Source organism: Primulina eburnea, chromosome 14, assembly GCF_022965805.1.
Source record: "Primulina eburnea isolate SZY01 chromosome 14, ASM2296580v1, whole genome shotgun sequence".
Classification (NCBI taxonomy): domain Eukaryota; kingdom Viridiplantae; phylum Streptophyta; class Magnoliopsida; order Lamiales; family Gesneriaceae; genus Primulina; species Primulina eburnea.
The window spans coordinates 27,793,752-27,812,353 of NC_133114.1; the positions used below are offsets into that span (position 1 = coordinate 27,793,752).

General features: G+C 37.2%; 2 protein-coding genes across 6 annotated transcripts; one reads left to right on the forward strand and one right to left on the reverse strand.

The window, feature by feature from the left end:
* The first annotated feature begins 1,347 nt into the window (after window positions 1-1,347).
* Window positions 1,348-13,682, forward strand: LOC140811712 (novel plant SNARE 13-like). Its single transcript, XM_073169768.1, has 10 exons — window positions 1,348-1,827; window positions 2,544-2,636; window positions 2,920-3,013; window positions 9,927-9,964; window positions 11,069-11,166; window positions 12,016-12,095; window positions 12,163-12,219; window positions 12,305-12,397; window positions 12,703-12,777; window positions 13,294-13,682. Exons 1-10 carry the CDS (start codon window positions 1,748-1,750, stop codon window positions 13,399-13,401), a joined length of 816 nt encoding a protein of 271 aa, XP_073025869.1. The 5' UTR covers window positions 1,348-1,747; the 3' UTR covers window positions 13,402-13,682.
* Window positions 13,683-13,767: 85 nt separating this feature from the next.
* Window positions 13,768-18,602, reverse strand: LOC140811545 (probable sugar phosphate/phosphate translocator At3g17430). Of its 5 annotated transcripts, none has more exons than XM_073169483.1 (9): window positions 18,231-18,602; window positions 17,137-17,433; window positions 16,720-16,827; window positions 15,952-15,983; window positions 15,794-15,844; window positions 14,923-14,984; window positions 14,314-14,841; window positions 14,165-14,241; window positions 13,768-14,113 (listed from the first exon to the last, which is right to left on the reverse strand). In XM_073169483.1, exons 2-9 carry the CDS (start codon window positions 17,218-17,220, stop codon window positions 13,919-13,921), a joined length of 1,137 nt encoding a protein of 378 aa, XP_073025584.1. In that variant the 5' UTR covers window positions 17,221-17,433; window positions 18,231-18,602; the 3' UTR covers window positions 13,768-13,918. The 5 variants fall into 5 exon arrangements, with proteins under 5 accessions (XP_073025584.1, XP_073025587.1, XP_073025585.1 ...); XM_073169486.1 differs by having other exon boundaries at window positions 17,227-17,491; XM_073169484.1 differs by having other exon boundaries at window positions 13,768-14,095; window positions 17,137-17,491.

Here is an 18,602-nt window from a genome sequence, read left to right on the forward strand (position 1 = left end):
ACAAATTACTTAATTACCTCTATTTATAAAAATCCAAAACCCTATCTTCTCTCATTTCATTTGGTATCTCTTTGTTTAAATAATTTAAATGTATTTAAGTTAATGTTAAATGTTTTTTAAATACATACATATATACAAATATATAGATACATATATATACACACACAAATAGTTACTAGGCCCCTTCGATATGAAAAAGATTATAAAAAAATAAAGAAAAATACAAAAATCAAATTTGACCGATGATCACCTTTGAAAAAGGAAAAAAAATTGTTTAAATAATTTCAAAAATAAGACGAAAGAGTTAATTTTGTAATTACATATCAATATATAAACTTAATCACTCTTGTTAAAATCATACTAAACATTCCAGATATTATCTTATCATTATATTTATCCTTGATTTATCCTTATACTGTTTATCTCTTACTTATCATATCCTATGTACCAAACTGTACCTTAATGTCAATTATAAGTATTTTTAAACTAGCAAAAATTGATCATCAATGATCAGATAAAGAACTTAAGTGTGTGCTTAAAATATGCTTGATCAATTGGGCTCTGAAAGCTTTGATCACATAATGCTTGGTTGTAGATGGTGGATTGTGGATTTTTTGAATATCCACCTGATTGATCTATATATACATATATATATATATATATATATATATATATATATATATATATATATTTCTATCCAACAATCGTCTTTTTTTTTAAATTTGATATTAATTCCAAATATAGCAACCGTTGAGTCACGCCATCATTCTTTTATGACAAATGATATATTTTGACAATGCGCATGAACTCTGACGTTTTAACATATTAAAAAGATGTCAAAGCATAGAATATTTATTCGTATGTCAGCTGAGGCCATGATTTTTGAAGAAAGTTATGGAAATAGTCTTCAAACAATGTCCGTTACAAATCTTGATTGATTAAGTTAGGAATAGGAGTCAGTAGACCTTGAATCAATGACATTCGATTATCAGTCATTTTCCGATTATCGGTTGTCTCGAAGATCAATTATGTTTCCGAAAACATTCTCATTATTATTCAGCTTTTATTTATGAATTCAATTTTTAAGACTATTTTAATTGTCAACTTTAATAAATGACATTTGTTAAATCACTTAAATTTTCAATACAAATCTAAATAATTTTCTATTCTACTACATTCCGACAAAAATATCAAGTAATTCAATTACAATATAATATTTTATACATGTATTTAATTTAAATATAATTAAATTCGATAGAAAAAATTATTAATATATCTAATTGTTAGAATCAAAATTGTCATTATCCGCATCTCTTTGAATTTTCTAAATCGGAGAAAGTGAATGGAGCGACTGGGTAATATCGATCAATCAATGTATACGTTAATGCAGTAGGAGACATTATATGGACTTCGACAACCCACTTTCATCTGTCAACTTTTTCCCTGCATCTCTCTCTCTCCTCCCCCAATCGGAGAAGAACCCTAAACCGTCTGCAATTTGGGGTTTTTTTTAGCATTAGTTTACCAACGATTTCTCTTGCTGGTTTCGAATTCTGCATTCCATCCGTCATCCTATGCTAGGAATCTCAAATTGCATTTTTTTTTCTTTTTATGATCTTTGTGAAGCAGATGGTCTGAGAGGTTAAATTTCTGAGGGAATTGTTGCCGTCGTTTGTCGGTGACGGATTTCTTCGTGTACGAATTATAATCGAGAAATATTGAGAGAGAGAGAGAGAGAGGCAGAAATATGGTCGACATGGAGTTTCAGATGAACCCTCAAATGGAGCAGATTCACGGGGAAATTCGCGATACCATGCGTTCCCTTGCGTAATGTCTATCTCCATGCTCTTATCTGCAGCTTGGTTATGTGCTTTTTTTGGGGAATTTGTCTTTGTTTTTTTTATTGTACGGCATATTTTGGATGGTTGCTCAACTTGAAATTTGCTATTTTTATTTTTAAGGAAGATCTATTTTTCTGTTAATGTTGTCCTTGGACATTCTGCGTTGCTTTTGAATGGAATTATATGATATTGATTGAAGTTATCGAGTTTTCTCCTGTGCTCCTGCTCCTCATCCTTCTTGGGACTACATTCTTTGATGGCTGTGTTTGGTTGGTGTTAGCAATGACTATGACCATAAAGGCTGAATCGAATCTCCTAGCAAACCTTCTCAATTGTTGACTGTTATTTCCTCGTTGACCCACTGCATTGCCCGATGATGAGCTTCTTCAACTCAATTTCGTTTTAGATTGCTCTCCTCCGCATATCTGTATACGTGAATTATTAATGATCTTCGTATTTTCCTTCTAACAACGCTTTTCTTTTTTTGCAACTGGGGTTTTCGTGTACATTGGCCTATGGGTTAGATATTTTTTTCGACAATAAGTAAGTTATGAAAAAGTTCACTGTTTATTAGGCCGGGTGGACATTTACGTTTTACTTCTTTTATCCATCTGGAGATTTTTTGATGTCCTAGTTGATAGCTAGTCTTAGTAGTGCCACCTTATTGTCATTAATCTCGACTGTCTCTCATTTCTCAACCAGAAATGGCTTTCAAAAGCTGGATAAGATCAAAGATTCCAACAGGCAAAGTAAACAGCTAGAGGAGCTTACTGGGAAGATGAGGGAGTGCAAAAGGTAATTTTACCTTTTATATTCTGTACTTTGGCTTCTCTACAGTGATGTCCACTTTTGTGTTGAGAGTGTTATGACTATTACATGTATGAACGCTCATGGGAACACTTGTCTGATTCATCCTCGTTTTTGGCTCTTTTTTGAACTCTGGCTGTTAATGGTATTTATATTAAAGTTGTAACAGCTACTTCAGCTATCTGGAGTTGTAGGATTTGTTCCTGTCAATCTTGTATGAATTATGCCTTGAGATTATTTGTTCACTCTTGATCACGTGCTAACTGACTAGATTGATTAAAGAACTTGACCGCGAAATTAAGGATGAGGAAAGCAAAAATCCTCCAGAGATTACCAAGCAGCTTAATGATGAGAAGCAATCCATGGTAAGTATATTAGAAATTTTAATTCCTTTTAAATTTTAGGTTCTCGAGAATACTCCTAACTAACATCCAAAAACTTGACCGAAAATTTCGGTTGGGAATAAGTCTAGCAAGCGGACTAGGTCAAGTTGTAGTAAATGGACGATAAGTTCATTTATCGATCCCACAGAGACTATTATTTAAGTACTAGGATTTGAATTATTCGATTCAATCTAGGTAAACAAAAACAAGTGATTTGATGATAATTTAAACTAGTTAAATTATAGTAAATAATGCTAAATTAATAACTAAGATCGAATTTGCAGAACATGTTGAAACTTGGGGATTTTCAAATTTAATAAAATGACCGGGAACACACAACGGTCCAAACTTTGATTATTGTCATGTATTGGAATTAATTAACCACAGGCTATTCGATGTCACGATGAAATTCCCTGAATTAACTATAAATCTTTTCTAGAATTTATAATCCTATTTTCATTTAACAGTCCAATTATTTCTAATTGAATATAATCAAACAAAAATGCATTATTCAACGGTGGAATCACAGCTGTCGCCTAAGATGGTACATTGAAACCGAATACTATTTCTAGTCGGTTTAACCGTGTGTTGATTAATATTTTTGAAGCTAAATTTAATCTATTCTCATTCGAGTCAAGATCGAACAACAAACATGCAAATAATTGGCCAAATTAATAGCACGAAAATTACGCAAACATAAATCAATAACGTAAAAGTAATTCATAAATCAAATAATCCAATGAATGAACAAGATCAAAAGTTTGTATTTATCGTGGTCCCGATTTCAAGAAAAACTACTCCATAAATTTAAAACTAGAAGAAACTCTAATATTCGAATTCATGACTAAAAATAAGAAAATAGAAGAGGAGAAAATCTCAGCGATGGTGCGCGAATCTTGCGTGTGAAGCACGTTTTTCCTCGTTTCTCCAAGCTCTAGCCGCCGCCTTCAAAGTCGCAAAAGCGTGCAAAAAGTACCTTCTAAATCTTAGGTTTTCTCTTTTTATATTTTTCTCCCAAAAATCCCCCCCCCCCAAACTTTTATTTTCGAGTCCAAATTAATATCCTCTCAAAAATCTCCAAAAATCTTCGCCAAATATGATGTTGATATCAAGTACACGGACCCCGTGTAGTCATCAGGGTAAGGGTCCATGTACATTATGTAAAAATTTCTTTCCTCGAAATACTGGACACGCGGTCCGGATAGATGTCCGTGTAGCCATTGTAAATCTCATTCTCGGAGGGTAATTGACACGGACCCCGTGTACAGGTCCGTCATGAGGTCCATGTAGGCTCTGTCAAAATCTTCCTTCGGCTTCTAAGGCACAAACCCTAGGGGTCCAGAACTCCAGATACTCTCCTTGTGTTATTTTCCTATTTTTCCGGGCATTTCTGACAGGGCATTGCGAAGCTTGATTTTCTTTCCCTTTCGTTGGCTTTTATCATCTTTTGTTCAAACCTGCAAATGGCAATAATAAAATAAATTAAGCGCGAAACTCGGGATAAAAATGTCAGATAAGCACGAATACGACAAAATAAAGTCCCTAAAACGCTATATAATTTGTGCTTATCAACTCCCCCACACTTAACCTTTGTTCCTCCTCAAACAAATCAGACATGAAATAAAGATGAGAAATATCTTAGATTCAGAAATCAAGCAATACAATCAAAACTTCTCAATTTGTCAAACTCCTTCACCCCCGGTCAAAAGATCATGCTTCGAATATCACAAGATTCGTTTTCGTCGCAATTTAAGATTCAAACATTTCCCAGTAAAGATCAACAGAATGAGATGTGTGTAGTGTGCAGGTCAGAACTCATACTCATCACCAGTTACTTGGTTTCAGGATCACTTATTTTCACTTATTTTCGAAACTCCCCATATGCTTGACTTTCATACCCCTCTCTACTAAATGTTGAACGACGATGACTTGGTTAATAGGTCTTTTCAAGCTTATAACGTAAGGTCAAGGTTCACGGCTACAACAGAAGGCATGTGAATCAAAAGTGAGAGAAAATAAAAATATTCCTGCAGCATATTCATTCAACTTTTGACTCGTCACCGATCACTGTATTTTTATCATCTTTAGTGCTCTATCATCTCCTTTCTTTCTCATTGTCCTCTAACTTTTACCCACAGAGTTTTCGGGTATCTTTAATAACATACACTTTTCTCGCTTTTCTCTTTTTTTTTATTATTTTTTTTTTTATGATTCATCGACTCCTTCGAATATATTTCTTCAACTCATTGGAGTATCTTGAACATTTCAACGTGTACAACAGGTTTATTTCTCTCAATCGTAGGTAGGAAAAAAGTGTATAGGCTAAAATTCAGGTAGTTGATGTGGGACATTGAATAAATTACGAATGAGATCTAATTGCGTGTCATTGACACACACCATTCGATTTTTTACAAGCTCAAAAAAAGTTACTAGAGACAATAAATGATGTATCAGTTAGGCTTGAAAGGCTCAAACGGTCCAAAGATCGCCTAAATCATCCCTAAGTCACCTATCGTTCGTTTTTTTCTTCGAGGGCTAATCAGACGAGTTCTAGGGATCGTTGTTCGATCTTTTTTTTTTTGCACCAATTCATCATCAATGAGTAAAGGTTTGACCACGTGCATGGAATGAAATGTCGATACAACACTGGTTCATGTCTGACTCTCTCCCTGAGTCTACGACTCCTCTCATTCAATACTAGTCATGAAATGATTTCACGTGATCCAAAATCTAACAAATTAATCCGGTTATCAAGTAAAACAAGAGTTCTTTCTCTAGATACAGTCACATCCTACGTGAAAAGTGTTGTTAAGTGTTGTACAACGATGTGTAACAAAACTGACCTACCCCCACACTTTGACATCGACACTGCCCTCAGTGTAAAGCGATATAAAATGAACTAGGAAAACAATTAAAGCAAGAACACTTCCCAGGAAATTGTCGAGTAAGTGGTGGAAATATGGGAGAAACCATCAACTCCTGAAAAGCATGACATCGAATACACAAGGGAACATAAAAAAGAATAGGAAAAGCATTCAAGCAATCGAATAAACCCAAAAGATGATAAGCATAAATAATAAGTGCCATAAACTGAACATCAACATTTGAAAGAAAAGCATAAAATGAGAAAATTGAATAGATCATCCACAAGTCCTAAAATAATACACCAAACTACTCGCCGTTGGATCCTACGTCTGAATCCTCAAGGCTGTCCAATGTGGATCTGTCAAAAGGCGACGAATAGATATCATCGGAATACGACTGCGTCCTGGCATGGTGCTCTAGTCGAGCCAATCGCGTGCCCAAGTCGTCCATGCAGTCAAATATGACCGAGAAGACCTGACAATTACCTCTTGGGGTGCGCCTATCTCCGTGGCAAATCAACCCGAGGTCCTGCTCGGCATCCAATGCCGCTTCTTTCCGCCACTCGATCTTCCCAGATTCGCTCATTGGCTGTAGGGGGAAGGCATCGGTGGGTCACGGGGATGAGGACTGATATGTCGACTCCCGGGGTTACGGTACCAAGCACCCTGTCGAAAAATTGAAATACATGCCCTGCATGGCCTGGGTGGTGAGCATCTGTGTAGAGGTGGATAGGAAGGAAGTCTCACCAGTGAGATCGACACCATGGGCCGCCAAAATCCGGGAGATGATGATAGGAAAGGGGGCATATGGCGTCCTATTCTTTGAGGGATCGATGTGGGCGACTGAACGCATATGGGAAATTATGATCGACGCCACTGGAATAGCAGGAATGGCCCCAATCCATTCAACATCTTATCTATGACATAAAGATCCATATGGCGGACCTCGTTGTTCCTGGCCTTCCTCGGAATGATATTTGCTCCCGTGAATTAACAGATAAGACGATCAAGCATTTGGAGGGATGTCGAAAGGACGCTGGTGCGGGAACCGGTTTGGGATGTGAAATATTGCAGACGGCTTCGCGCCTGAGGGATCCGGAACATGATGTCTGACAAGAAAAGGTCCAACTGGTGGAAGACTACCGGAGGCCCGTCATTGGGGACATTCAATATAGCGGCCAGATAATCGCTGGTTAACTCAATAGTAATCCCTTGACGTAAGTACGGATGTGTTGCATCCCGGTTTTGTCTTTTTCCTCAAAGTTTGCGTAGAATTGCCATACCAAGGCAGGGTAATAAGGCCTGGCGATATCCAGAAGAGGTCCCCAACCAAATTTATCAAACTCTGCCCTGAGTGGCACCTCGTGGTCAATCCGTGGATGAATAGAACTTTCCACAATGACTGAGATCTCATGAAGCGCCGAGTACCACTCGAAATTTTCTCGGCCTGTAAACCTGGAAGAATCAATTTCTAATCTGGCGGACCCAGAAGATGAGGAAGCACCGCCCCGAGCACGCTTACTGGTTAATTTGCGAGAATGCATTTCAATGCAAACAGATATAACCAAATACCTCAATAATTTGTTTTATTATTGCCATTTGCAGGTTTGGCCAAAAGATGATAAAAACCAACGAAAGGGAAATAAAGTCAAGCTTCGCAATGCCCTGTCAGAAATGCCTGGAAAAGTAAGAAAATAGAAGAGGAGAAAATAGCAGCGATGGTGCGCAAATCTTGCGTGTGAAGCGCGTGGCGGTGTGAGTGGTGGAGAAGAAACGATTTGGGGATTTAGGGCATTGGAGTTTTGGTTGATTATCGTTGCGTTTGAATAGACTTGTGAATTAGTTCAGTCTGGTTGGGATCAGTTGGGTTGTGAAATTGAATTATTGAGTTATTTGGTTATATCTGTTTGCATTGAAATGCCTCTTCGCAAATTAACCAGTAAGCGCGCTTGGGGCGGTGCTTCGTCATCTTCTTGGTCCGCCAGATTAGCAATTGATTCCTCAAGGTTCACCAGCCGAGAAAATTTCAAGTGGTACTCGGCGCTTCATGAGAACTCAGTCATTGTGGAACGTTCTATTCATCCACGGATTGACAACGAGATGCCACTCAGGGCAGAGCTTAATAAATTTGGTTGGGGAACCTCTTTTGGACATCGCCGGGACTTATTATCCTGCTTTGGTATGGCAATTCTACGCAAACTTTGAGGAAAAAGACAAAACCGGGATGCAACACATCCGTACTTACGTCAAGGGGATTGCTATTGAGTTAACCAGCGATTATCTGGCCGCTATATTGAATGTCCCCAATGACGGGCCTCCGGTAGTCTTCAACCATTTGGACATTTTCTTGTCAGACATCACGTTCCGGATCTCTCAGGCGCGAAGCCGTCTGCAATATTTCACATCCCAAACCGGTTCCCGCACCAGCGTCCTTCCGACATCCCTCCTGATGCTTGATCGTCTTATCTGTTAATTCACGGGAGCAAATATCATTCCGAAGAAGGCCGAGAACAATGAGGTCCGTCATATGGATCTTTATATCATAAATAAGATGTTGAATGGATTGGGGGTCATTCCTGCTATTCCAGTGGCGTCGATCATAATTTTCTATATACGTTCAGTCGTCCACATCGATCCCTCAAAGAATAGGACGCCATATGCCCCCTTTCCTATCATCATCTCCCGGATTTTTGCGGCCCATGGTGTCGATCTCACTAATGAGACTTCTTTCCTTCCCACCTCTACACAGATGCTCACCACCCAGGTCCATGCAGGGCATGTATTTCATTTTTCGACAGGGTGCTTGGTGACTGTAACCCCAGGAGTCGACATATCAGTCCCCATCCCCTGTGACCCGCTGATGCCTCCCCCTACAGCCAATGAGCGAATCTGGGAAGATCGAGTGACGGAAGAAGTGACATTGGATGCCCAAGCAGGATCTCAGGTTGATTTGCCACCGAGACAGCGCACCCGAAGAGGTAATCGTCAGGTCTTCTCGGTCATAATTGACTGCATGGACGACTTGCGCATGCGATTGGCTCGACTAGAGCACCATGCCAGGACGCAGTCGTATTCCGATGATGTCTATGCGCCGTCTTTTGACAGATCCACACTGGACAACCTTGAGGATTCAGACGTAGGATCCGACAACGAGTAGTTTGCGGTATTATTTTAGGACTTGTGGATGATCTATTCAGTTTTTTCATTTTATGCTTTTCTTTCAAATATTGATGTTCAGTTTATGACACTTATTATTTATGCTTATCATTTTTTGGGTTTATTCGATTGCTTGAATGCTTTTCCTATTCCTTTTTACGTTCCTTGTGTATTCGATGTCATGCTTTTCAGGAGTTGATGATTTCTCTCACATTTTCACCACTTACTCGACATTTTTCCAGGGAAGTGTTCTTGCTTTTAACTGTTTCCTTAGTTCATTTTACATCGCTTTACACTGAGGGCGGTGTCGATTTCAAAGTGTGGGGTATGTCAGAACACATTGTTGCACAACACTTTTCACGTAGGACGTGACTATGTTGATGGTTTTAGTCATGGCATTGTTTTCATATTCAAATAAAATATTTCTTCTCTTCTACAGCATATTATGCAGAAAAGCACTCTTAAATATTGAGGCAATTTTAATATTTCTTGCTAGCCAAAAAAGAAGTTTTATTAGTTTCCTGTTAGTTTTTCTCACTCTTAGGTAGCATAGAGGTTATATGAGGGGCCACCAAGCTTGCTGGATGTTACATTAATGATCATCATGGCCTTCCATTATCATGTACACAGCTCCGTTGGAAAAACATGATTATAAATTGGCCTTCTAAAAATTCTAGGTGGTTTATGTGGTCTTAATGATTTGATGTATTCTACTTTTGATATTTATCATGGGTCTTATGTCTTGAATTCATCACTGTTTAGACATTGTTTTAGATTCTTCACAACATCCTGATACCAAGACCACCTGCATACTGATGCATTTTTTTTTAATTGCTGTTTTGAAGCTCTTCATTTTATTTCCTTTTTTATTTCAGATCAAAGAGTTGAATTCATATGTAGCCCTGAGGAAAACGTAAGATCATTGTTTCTTTTTTTTTAATAACTCACTGATTATAGTCTATTGCTGATCGAAATGCTGTCATTTTGATTAGAGCTTGATTTTTGTCAAGTGTTGAAAACAGATGCAAGTTTGACTCCACAGATTTTTGGTAGTTGATATTTGGGTCTGGCTTATAACATTTTGCATCAATATAACTTGTTGCTTTGATGCAAAATGTTATGTTATTCCCAGTTCTGTCAGGACTCAGGCCCCTTCTTTTTTGCTCTGATATCTTATCATCATAAGGTGGTGGGATCATTGTTATTTTAGGTGAAAAATATTTGTAGACCGATGATGAATTGAGCCTTATCCTGTGTCAATCTGATTTCAAGTTGATTATTTCCTTTTGGTCTTTATATTTCCCAACAGGAAGCTGGTACTTGTCCTTCATGACTTTTAAGCATGATTTTAAAAAAATTCCATGCCACATAAGCCCACATAAGCACAATGTTGTCAGTGCCATCTTAATCATTTGAGACACTATTTGTTTAGGAATGTTTCTTCTCATTTCAAATCGTTCAAATCATGAGATATTCTAGATTTGATTACATCCCTGGTCATTTTTTAACATATGTTTCCAAGGATAATCAAGGAAAGTGATGTTTCCAAATTATATTGTATAGTGTTTCCAAATTATATTGTATAGGTTTTGCTTTATGTGCTTGTTCAACACAGACAAATTCTTCAAAGTAGGACAGAGTAATTGTAACTAGCTTCCTATTGCATTCCTTTTTTTCTCAACGAGTGAAAGTTTTAAGGCATGAGTCCGTCAATATTTACTTCCAGTGGGTAGTTTATAAAGGGCGATGATGTTTCCAAATTAAATCGCATCTGTTTTATTTTTTCTTTATTTACGTGTTTAACCAAGACAGGAAGTTCAAGTTGTGAAAGAGTAATTCTGATGCATGGTGATAATGATGTTACTTTATAAACAGTTTTCATTAACAAAAGATTGCTTGTAAATTCTGGAAACATTGATGTAATCTTTGTTATAAATACATAGTTCCCCTGTCCATATCGTCTTTCTTCTTTGCTTTTTCTTCTTTATCACTATGTCTATCTTGTATGGTGGTGCAGGTACACGAGCTCTCTTGGAAATAAGAGGGTTGAACTCTTCGACATGGGAACTGGTGGAATTGAACCTACAGCTGATGAGAATGTTCGAGTGACATCAGGTCCATACCATATCTTTCTTGTTAATTAATTGGATTGCATTCTCGCAATTACCTTTGATGAGGAAAAAGGGAAAGAATGGCGCCTATTATATTATCATTGACGTACATAGATGTACTCATGTACAGACGCTAACTGTTAATCTAAATCCATCTTTGTTTTTTTTTTTGAAAAAAATAAAAATTATTGTTAACTCAATGATGAAATATTTGGATATCTTACTCCTCTCTTTTGTAACACTGTTATCTTCAGAAAAGATTTTAAAATCAAAGCCTTGATTAGCTTTGATCTTGTGTGGTGCGATGTTATAAGTTAAGATTCCATGACATTTTCGTGCATAGAAAGCATTTCCACTCATAGCCTCTGTTGGCTTGCTATGATCTAGTCTTACCTTACCGCCCTGCATGTTTTCCTTTCTTTCTTTCATGAGAATACCTCTCTGTCCTCTCATTTGGGCTCTTTGAAATTTTGAATCCATTGTTCGGCTGAGTCTTTTTTACTTTATGCTCATTTTTTGTTGAATCTAACCACTTCCTATAGTATCTTGTCCTGTCCTAAGATCCTTCACTTAACTTTAGTTAACGCTTTATAAATGAAATAACCCTTAGTATATGGTCTACCTTTGCTTCTCGATTAAATCTTGAACCTGCATAGGGACTCTTATTATTAAAACCAGAGAGGCAGCTAACAGTGCCATTCTACTTGGTATGATATACCGTGGTGGTTACTCGATGTGATATGAATGTGATGCTATTAACCTGTAATCTGCATAGAATGTTATGCAAAAAAATGTTTTCAATCCCTTTTTGTCTTGCTGACGTCTCACCTTCCATTTTCATGAATTAGTATAGAAATGTCAAATCAGGAGCTTATCGATGCTGGCACGAAGAAAATGGATGAAACTGACCAAGCCATTGAACGCTCCAAACAGGTAGATGAAAATACACGGGGCATCTAAATATAGGGTTGAAAGTATTCTAAATTCTATGATTATTTAGGTTGTTCATCAAACAATTGAAGTGGGAACACAGACTGCTACTACTTTGAAGGGCCAAGTGAGTGAAGTTTTGTGCTCGCACTATTTTATTGTCCTCGAGTATTTCATCGTCAAATCATATTTATATTTTTAAATATGTGCAGACTGAACAAATGGGTCGCATTGTCAATGAACTGGACACCATCCAGTTCTCTATTAAAAAGGCATCCCAGCTTGTTAAGGAGATTGGTAGGCAGGTACATTAGCTGGCAACATGATCTCTTTTTCCCTTGACCATGTCACTTTTATGCGATGTTACATGGTAACACCTTGAAAATTCTTTACAAAATGAAACTGCCTGTGTCCACATGAGAGGCTATGGGTAGCTATATGTGCAAAAATTGCTGGTCAAACCTAAGAAAATTGAAACATTTTGAGATGCTGATTGGATTAATTTTTTGTTAAAAAATGGTGGTCTAATGTTTTTTTTCTCACGTGTGTACTTCATTAGATTTCTCGTTTTTATAGACTTTATTGATATCAAGTTCACTTGTGTTTCCAGGTGGCAACTGATAAATGCATCATGCTGTTTCTTTTTCTGATTGTATGTGGGGTTATTGCTATTATTGTCGTGAAGGTATTTAATCTTTTGATTTTAATTTGACATCAAGGTGATATTCATTTTTCCACCATCAATATATAAGTTTATTTCAAGCTGCGCGCAAGTAGCTTTCCATTTATATGACCATTGTCAGTGACATTTTTTATTATAAGAAATAAACTTTTGGTTTTACTGATTTCTCAACAATAAGAAATGGGGAATCTTTTTTCTCATGTATTCTTGTGGACATCTAAGAGTCTTTGATGTTGAAGACTTTCTCATGAGTTTAAAAACTGTTAACACGGCTTAACACGTCAAGGCATGGTTTCTTTTATCTACATATGCATTTTGGCATATCTTTAAGGCTTAAGGCACTATGCATCGCGCTTACTCTCTAGGGCACATATCAACTGAAGAGTGTTTTTTGTGCCTTTGATAACGGTGGTCTTGCGTCTCGTATATTTTCATTTTTCAACATGTGATAAATTTGTTTTAGTTCTACTTTGTGTACTCTCCACCAGTATTGATTGCATGGAGTTGTGTATTTCGTAGATAGTGAATCCCAACAACAAAAGCATAAGGGATATTCCTGGATTGGCACCCCCGGCTCCCACGACGAGGAGACTATTGTATGTAAAGCCGGCCCAGCATTTTTGGTAAATTTGTCATTCAAGGGTCTGAATACCATCCAAGTTTTCGAGAGTTTACCGCTCTAAATTACCCTATTTCTGCCTTGTGTCGTAATATCCTTCAAAGCTTCCTACTTGAGATGTGCATATTTGTACGATAATTTATTCTATACATGTGTATAGCACGAGTGGTTTGTTCACCTGTTCTTTTTTCTTTATTCCGTTGTGCTTTATATCTGTTATCCATACAAGAACAAATGAACATGTCAATCTTGTTTATTTGGATGATTATTTTTCCCTTTAGTTGTGTCATTTTCGGGTTGCTAACGGTAAAGAAACATGCGCACAAAATTTTTATAGATCGTTTATAATAACGCATCGATTTAATCACCTTAAGTTAGAGTCAACTGATTATGATGTGACATGAATGTATGTGCATCAACCAACGGCTACCAGTTAAAACTGATCGAATTTACAATCAAAATTATAGAAAATAGACTATAAGAAGTATGTATTTTGACGTCTGTAAAAAATTGAGTGGCACTGGTTCATACATTACGGCTACTTTGCTGCATTTGAGTTCTTCCGATATGAGATAGCCTGGACGATGGCGTGAGAGCAATCAAGGGCGCCTCCTCATCTATTACAACATCGTTATTTGATTCACCAATGCTGCCACTATCTGTTCTGTATACATCGGATGACTTCTTTTCCAACACCCAATCCTGAACCAAACAAGGAACCTGAGCTAGCATACAGTAGATAAAATGTTGTGTTTTTTGATTCAATGTTACCTTAGCGATCCTTTCAGGAATGTTTTGAGAAGACTCCTTGACCTTCAAATAGTTGTACAAGACAACCCCACAAAGCGCTGCATGAAAAGTTTATAGTTGAAATGAGAGGCCATCACAGGGATGAATTAGTGCAACGGTGAAATATTTACCAATGCCGTAGCCAATAATGTTAAGACCAGTGATAGTTGATTCTGGGAAAATCAGTGTTGAAAGGGCTATAAGTATCCAGTCCTTCAGAACACCGGCAACTCGAACCGTCACTGCACCAGTTCTACCTATCGCTAAGAAGATTGAGAAGTTCAACAGTAGAGCGCAAACGGCATTGGAAAAGAAGATCCACATATTAAACTGAATTTGAGACACTTCCATCCCAGGTTGCTCCAGGAAGTACCAAGGGACAAACAAAAATATAAAACTGCATGGAGCGATGTAGTATAAGCTTGTGATGGGGTTTAGCGTCAAGCCCTTCTTCTGTAGAAGGACTTGAGTCAAGACCAGTCTCAGAGCTTCCGCAAATATGCCTGTAACCTGATAAACTGTGCCGATCACATTAAAATGAATTTCCCCATAGGAGGAAACGACAACTCCAACACTGACCAAAACCATGTTTAAAAACACGTCCAATCTAAGTTTGTCAGTACCGCACAAAACAGCCACAGTAAATGTTGCCACAGGCACTGCCAAGGATAAATTTTTTCTTAGATTCAAAAAACATTAATAATAATATCAAATCATTGCTGGGTTGTAGTTTTGCTTACTAAGGGCCTTAAGCATCTGAATAAAAGCCACTGATATATGCAAGTAAGCAGTGTTACCAAACCTGTGGAAAAAAGGAACAGTCGTTAGTGCTATAGTTTTGAGGAATAATTGATATCAGCCTCTGCACTGTCAAGAAACTTTACACTCTTTGGAGATGCATCAGTGTAAATAAATTTGTGATGTGGGAAAATTTTTTACATGAAAATCACGAGTTTCCTTTCAATCCCTCTCTGTTTCTCGTGCCTTTTTCTATGCTTCTGATGCTCTTGAACACATTATAAGAAAAAAGTGAGAATCCAGCCCAAATATTTTTCTTACGAAAAACAGTCTTTGATATGTTTCACTAGTGCAGCCTCACTGATATGGCATGAATTGTTATTTCACCAGTGAAATTTTTTGACCGAGCTAAAAAGCACGGACAAGCATCCCAACTCCATGATGCAGGGTAACAGAAAAGTAAAAATCCTAACAAAACCAATTAATAAAATTCCGAAGCTGACAAAGTCGAGCTAAGAATCATAGGAATCAGAGCATTATGTTTACCGACAAATGTTCACCTCGACTTTATACATCATTTACTCATCCATAGCAGATCGTTTACAAAAGGAAACAAAAAACTTTCATTATCCCCCCAGAAGTTCACTGTATATGGCACTTTACATGAAGCATCATGCTATGCATTAACTCCCTGCACTTCAATAATTAATGCCATTCTTTATTCCTCATATTTGGTGTCCCAATTTCTCACATTCTCTATTCTGTTCTCAAAACAATTCCTTCATTTATGAGGATCGAATTTCCTCATTTCACATGTTTTGGATGGATGTTAAATTGATTTAGAATTCTAAATGGTCACTGTTAAGTACGTACCAAAGACTTGATGCGAAGAAGGCACTAATGGGGATCACACAGGAAGCATATCTGCAACCCAAGAAGGGAGAATAAGAAGACAGGAAGAATTATTTATAGGACCCGAAAATCAATATAGAAAAAAATCATAATAAAAATAAGTGGAGTAACCCTCATACATGCGGAAAGTCATTTTAACTGGAGACACGACCTGCAGAAAATTCGGTGAAGATCATGTTAAGATAAATATAAAAATTAATTATTCATTCGAAAATCGCATTCTGAGGAGTTTCCAGCATTTTGTGATGGGTTGATAGACTGGGACACAGATCTCCACAGCACTAGCCAACCAACTTTGAAAGAACATACTTTAAAGATTGATAATGTTGTGTCCAATTGAATCATGTCCAATGCAAAAAAAAAAATCATGATAAATGTGGAAACAAGTGTGTGTACACATATCAAATCAAACTTTCCTACTTTGGCTCCCCTTGCACTGGAATCATAACATAAATCACAGCAGATGCATAATTAAATGCCTGCAACAATGTAAGGATTCAAGAAAGTAAGAGTTGCAATGAAGAGAAAAAAATAGAAGCATATGCCTTATCAAAGTGAGCCCGTGCTAATGAGTATATTCTAAAATGCAGTAGTACCAATGAAATTATTTTAAGTATGATATCCAATATAAACTTACCATACCACTTAACAACATACTTAATAGTGCAAAAGCAAAATAAACGTTACATTTGAGGAGGATTTAAATGGTGCCTTAAGGACAAAAAATGCATGCTAGGACTCCGAGTCCAGGCACGTGCCTTGTGGGTTTTAAATAAATATATGTAAGATATCAATAGCACGTTATTATCACGGCACAGCCTGATTTGGTGAAACCAAATGATGTTAAGAGAATTTTTTTATAGCTAATACACGGCAGGTAGATGTACCTTGAAGACACGAATAAGGAAAAATGACACTGCACCAGAGAATCCCATATGTATCATAGTAAGTGTTATTGGAAAAGGAAAGTTGAAGTATTTCGGAGAAAGAACCCACTGCAAATAAAAAGTCATTGTCAGTGCATATCAACAGAAACCAGGAGAAAGCATTAACAAATTATGAAATGAAAATGAGGCATGATAAGCAACTAGAACTTGCTAAAAAAAGTATGAATGGACCAATCATCAAATGCTAGACCGCAGTGAATTGCAACACACTTTTATATAGCTCAACATTAGATTAGCCGTCACTTTAACTCAAAAGTTGTATACTGATGTCGGTGTTGATCATAGAAATAGAACATGGCACATATTTTACACAATGGAAAGAGCCGAGTGTCAGAAATGAAAGTCAAAATCTAGTACCTTGTTATATAAAATAACTCCAGATGAAAGTGTAATGTAGATTAGAAGGTAGAAATATGTTAAGATTAAAGATCTATTTATCATTTTAACTGCGGTTTTCTGGCGCACGGGGTCCTCAGAAGGGTCAAGCTCCACTTAGCAATAATAACAGGTGATCTCTAGCATGCTCAACCAGAAATGAGGATATCAGAAGAAAGATCAGGTAGTAGTTCCACAATCATGGGCAATTTTCACGGTATCACGGATTTGCATCAGACTTTGTCCAGTTGAAACAGATCCCAATCCTCAAATTGCTCCCTGCCTCATACTTGTCCAAATAAATCAAAGGAAAAAAAAGTATCCCCCAGGGAGTATGCTGAGAAAGACAATGAAGGAGACTAAAAATTAAATGTAGTATCATGATTGAGAAAGAAAATGTCCGCAATATCATGATGCACGATTTCACAGATAATATATGCAATCCATATTATCTTGCAACGCATTCAATCATCTAATTTCTGAACATGCGAAAAGAACTAATACTCGTGAATGGATGGCGAAGAATTAAGACAATCAGAGCATTCTCGAGTTGCATCACTACAGCAGTATCTGGAAAAATAACGCCCACATGATATCGAGATTCGTTCATAAACTGCTGTTATTTACTCAGGCTTCACTAGATTGATTATCGGATGCTTTTATCCTGTAATCTCTGCTTATTTCGATTCAGTGCTATCATTTTACATTCAAACTGCAGGGCATAAGTTAAAGTCAATAAATGGTAATGCATTAGGCATAGCTATAAGACAACTAGTTTCGCGTTTCTCAACCTTAGCAGTTTATCCCCAAAAGCTCTTACCCTCTTACATCAGCCACAAACCTTAGCAGTACATTGCACACGATAATGAAAGAAAATAACTAAAAACCAAATCACGTGAATCGAGGAAAACAACTGAATCTTTCTCCACGAATACAAAGGCACGCACGCATACTACAAAAATAAAAAACTGCAAAGATTAAATCTTGTACTATACAACGAAAATCAAAAGAAAAGGGGAGATGGGTTCCGAGTATAAACAGTAAAACTGCAAAGATTAAATCTTGTACTATATAACCTCATACATCGCTAAGCAAACACCACCTCAAGATCAAGAAACAGTAAAAATGACCGGGTCACACATTCACCGGATGTGTGTGGATGTATCCTGTGTAGAATGGTGAATTAGAAGAGGGGGTAAAAGGGCGGAGATAATGCAAGTAGATTGTTGGATTCGGAGGTTAGATTCGACAAAAGATACAGCGTCAGAGGCAGTGGATGAGCTAGCAATCGGCAGCAGAGCAATAAATGTCGAGTAATCAATCACTACTCCGGATTAGCGTGCTTCTAGCCTCCATCCTAGCAAACCATCCCTCGTATTAATAAAAACACCCACTAATTACAGAGTAATTGCCTATCAACTTTTTCGTTTTCATAGTATTAATTACAT

Bases quoted from the DNA above. Each gene is read 5' to 3' on its own strand.
- LOC140811712 (XM_073169768.1), top strand. From the start codon at position 1,748: ATGGTCGACATGGAGTTTCAGATGAACCCTCAAATGGAGCAGATTCAC. The intron at 1,828-2,543 runs GTAATGTCTATC...TTTCTCAACCAG, and splicing joins GATACCATGCGTTCCCTTGC to AAATGGCTTTCAAAAGCTGG. The intron at 12,220-12,304 runs GTGAGTGAAGTT...AAATATGTGCAG, and splicing joins CTACTACTTTGAAGGGCCAA to ACTGAACAAATGGGTCGCAT.
- LOC140811545 (XM_073169483.1), bottom strand. From the start codon at position 17,220: ATGATAAATAGATCTTTAATCTTAACATATTTCTACCTTCTAATCTAC. The intron at 14,985-15,793 runs GTACGTACTTAA...TTTTTTCCACAG, and splicing joins TTCTTCGCATCAAGTCTTTG to GTTTGGTAACACTGCTTACT. The intron at 14,242-14,313 runs GTAAATATTTCA...CTTTTCATGCAG, and splicing joins CATTATTGGCTACGGCATTG to CGCTTTGTGGGGTTGTCTTG.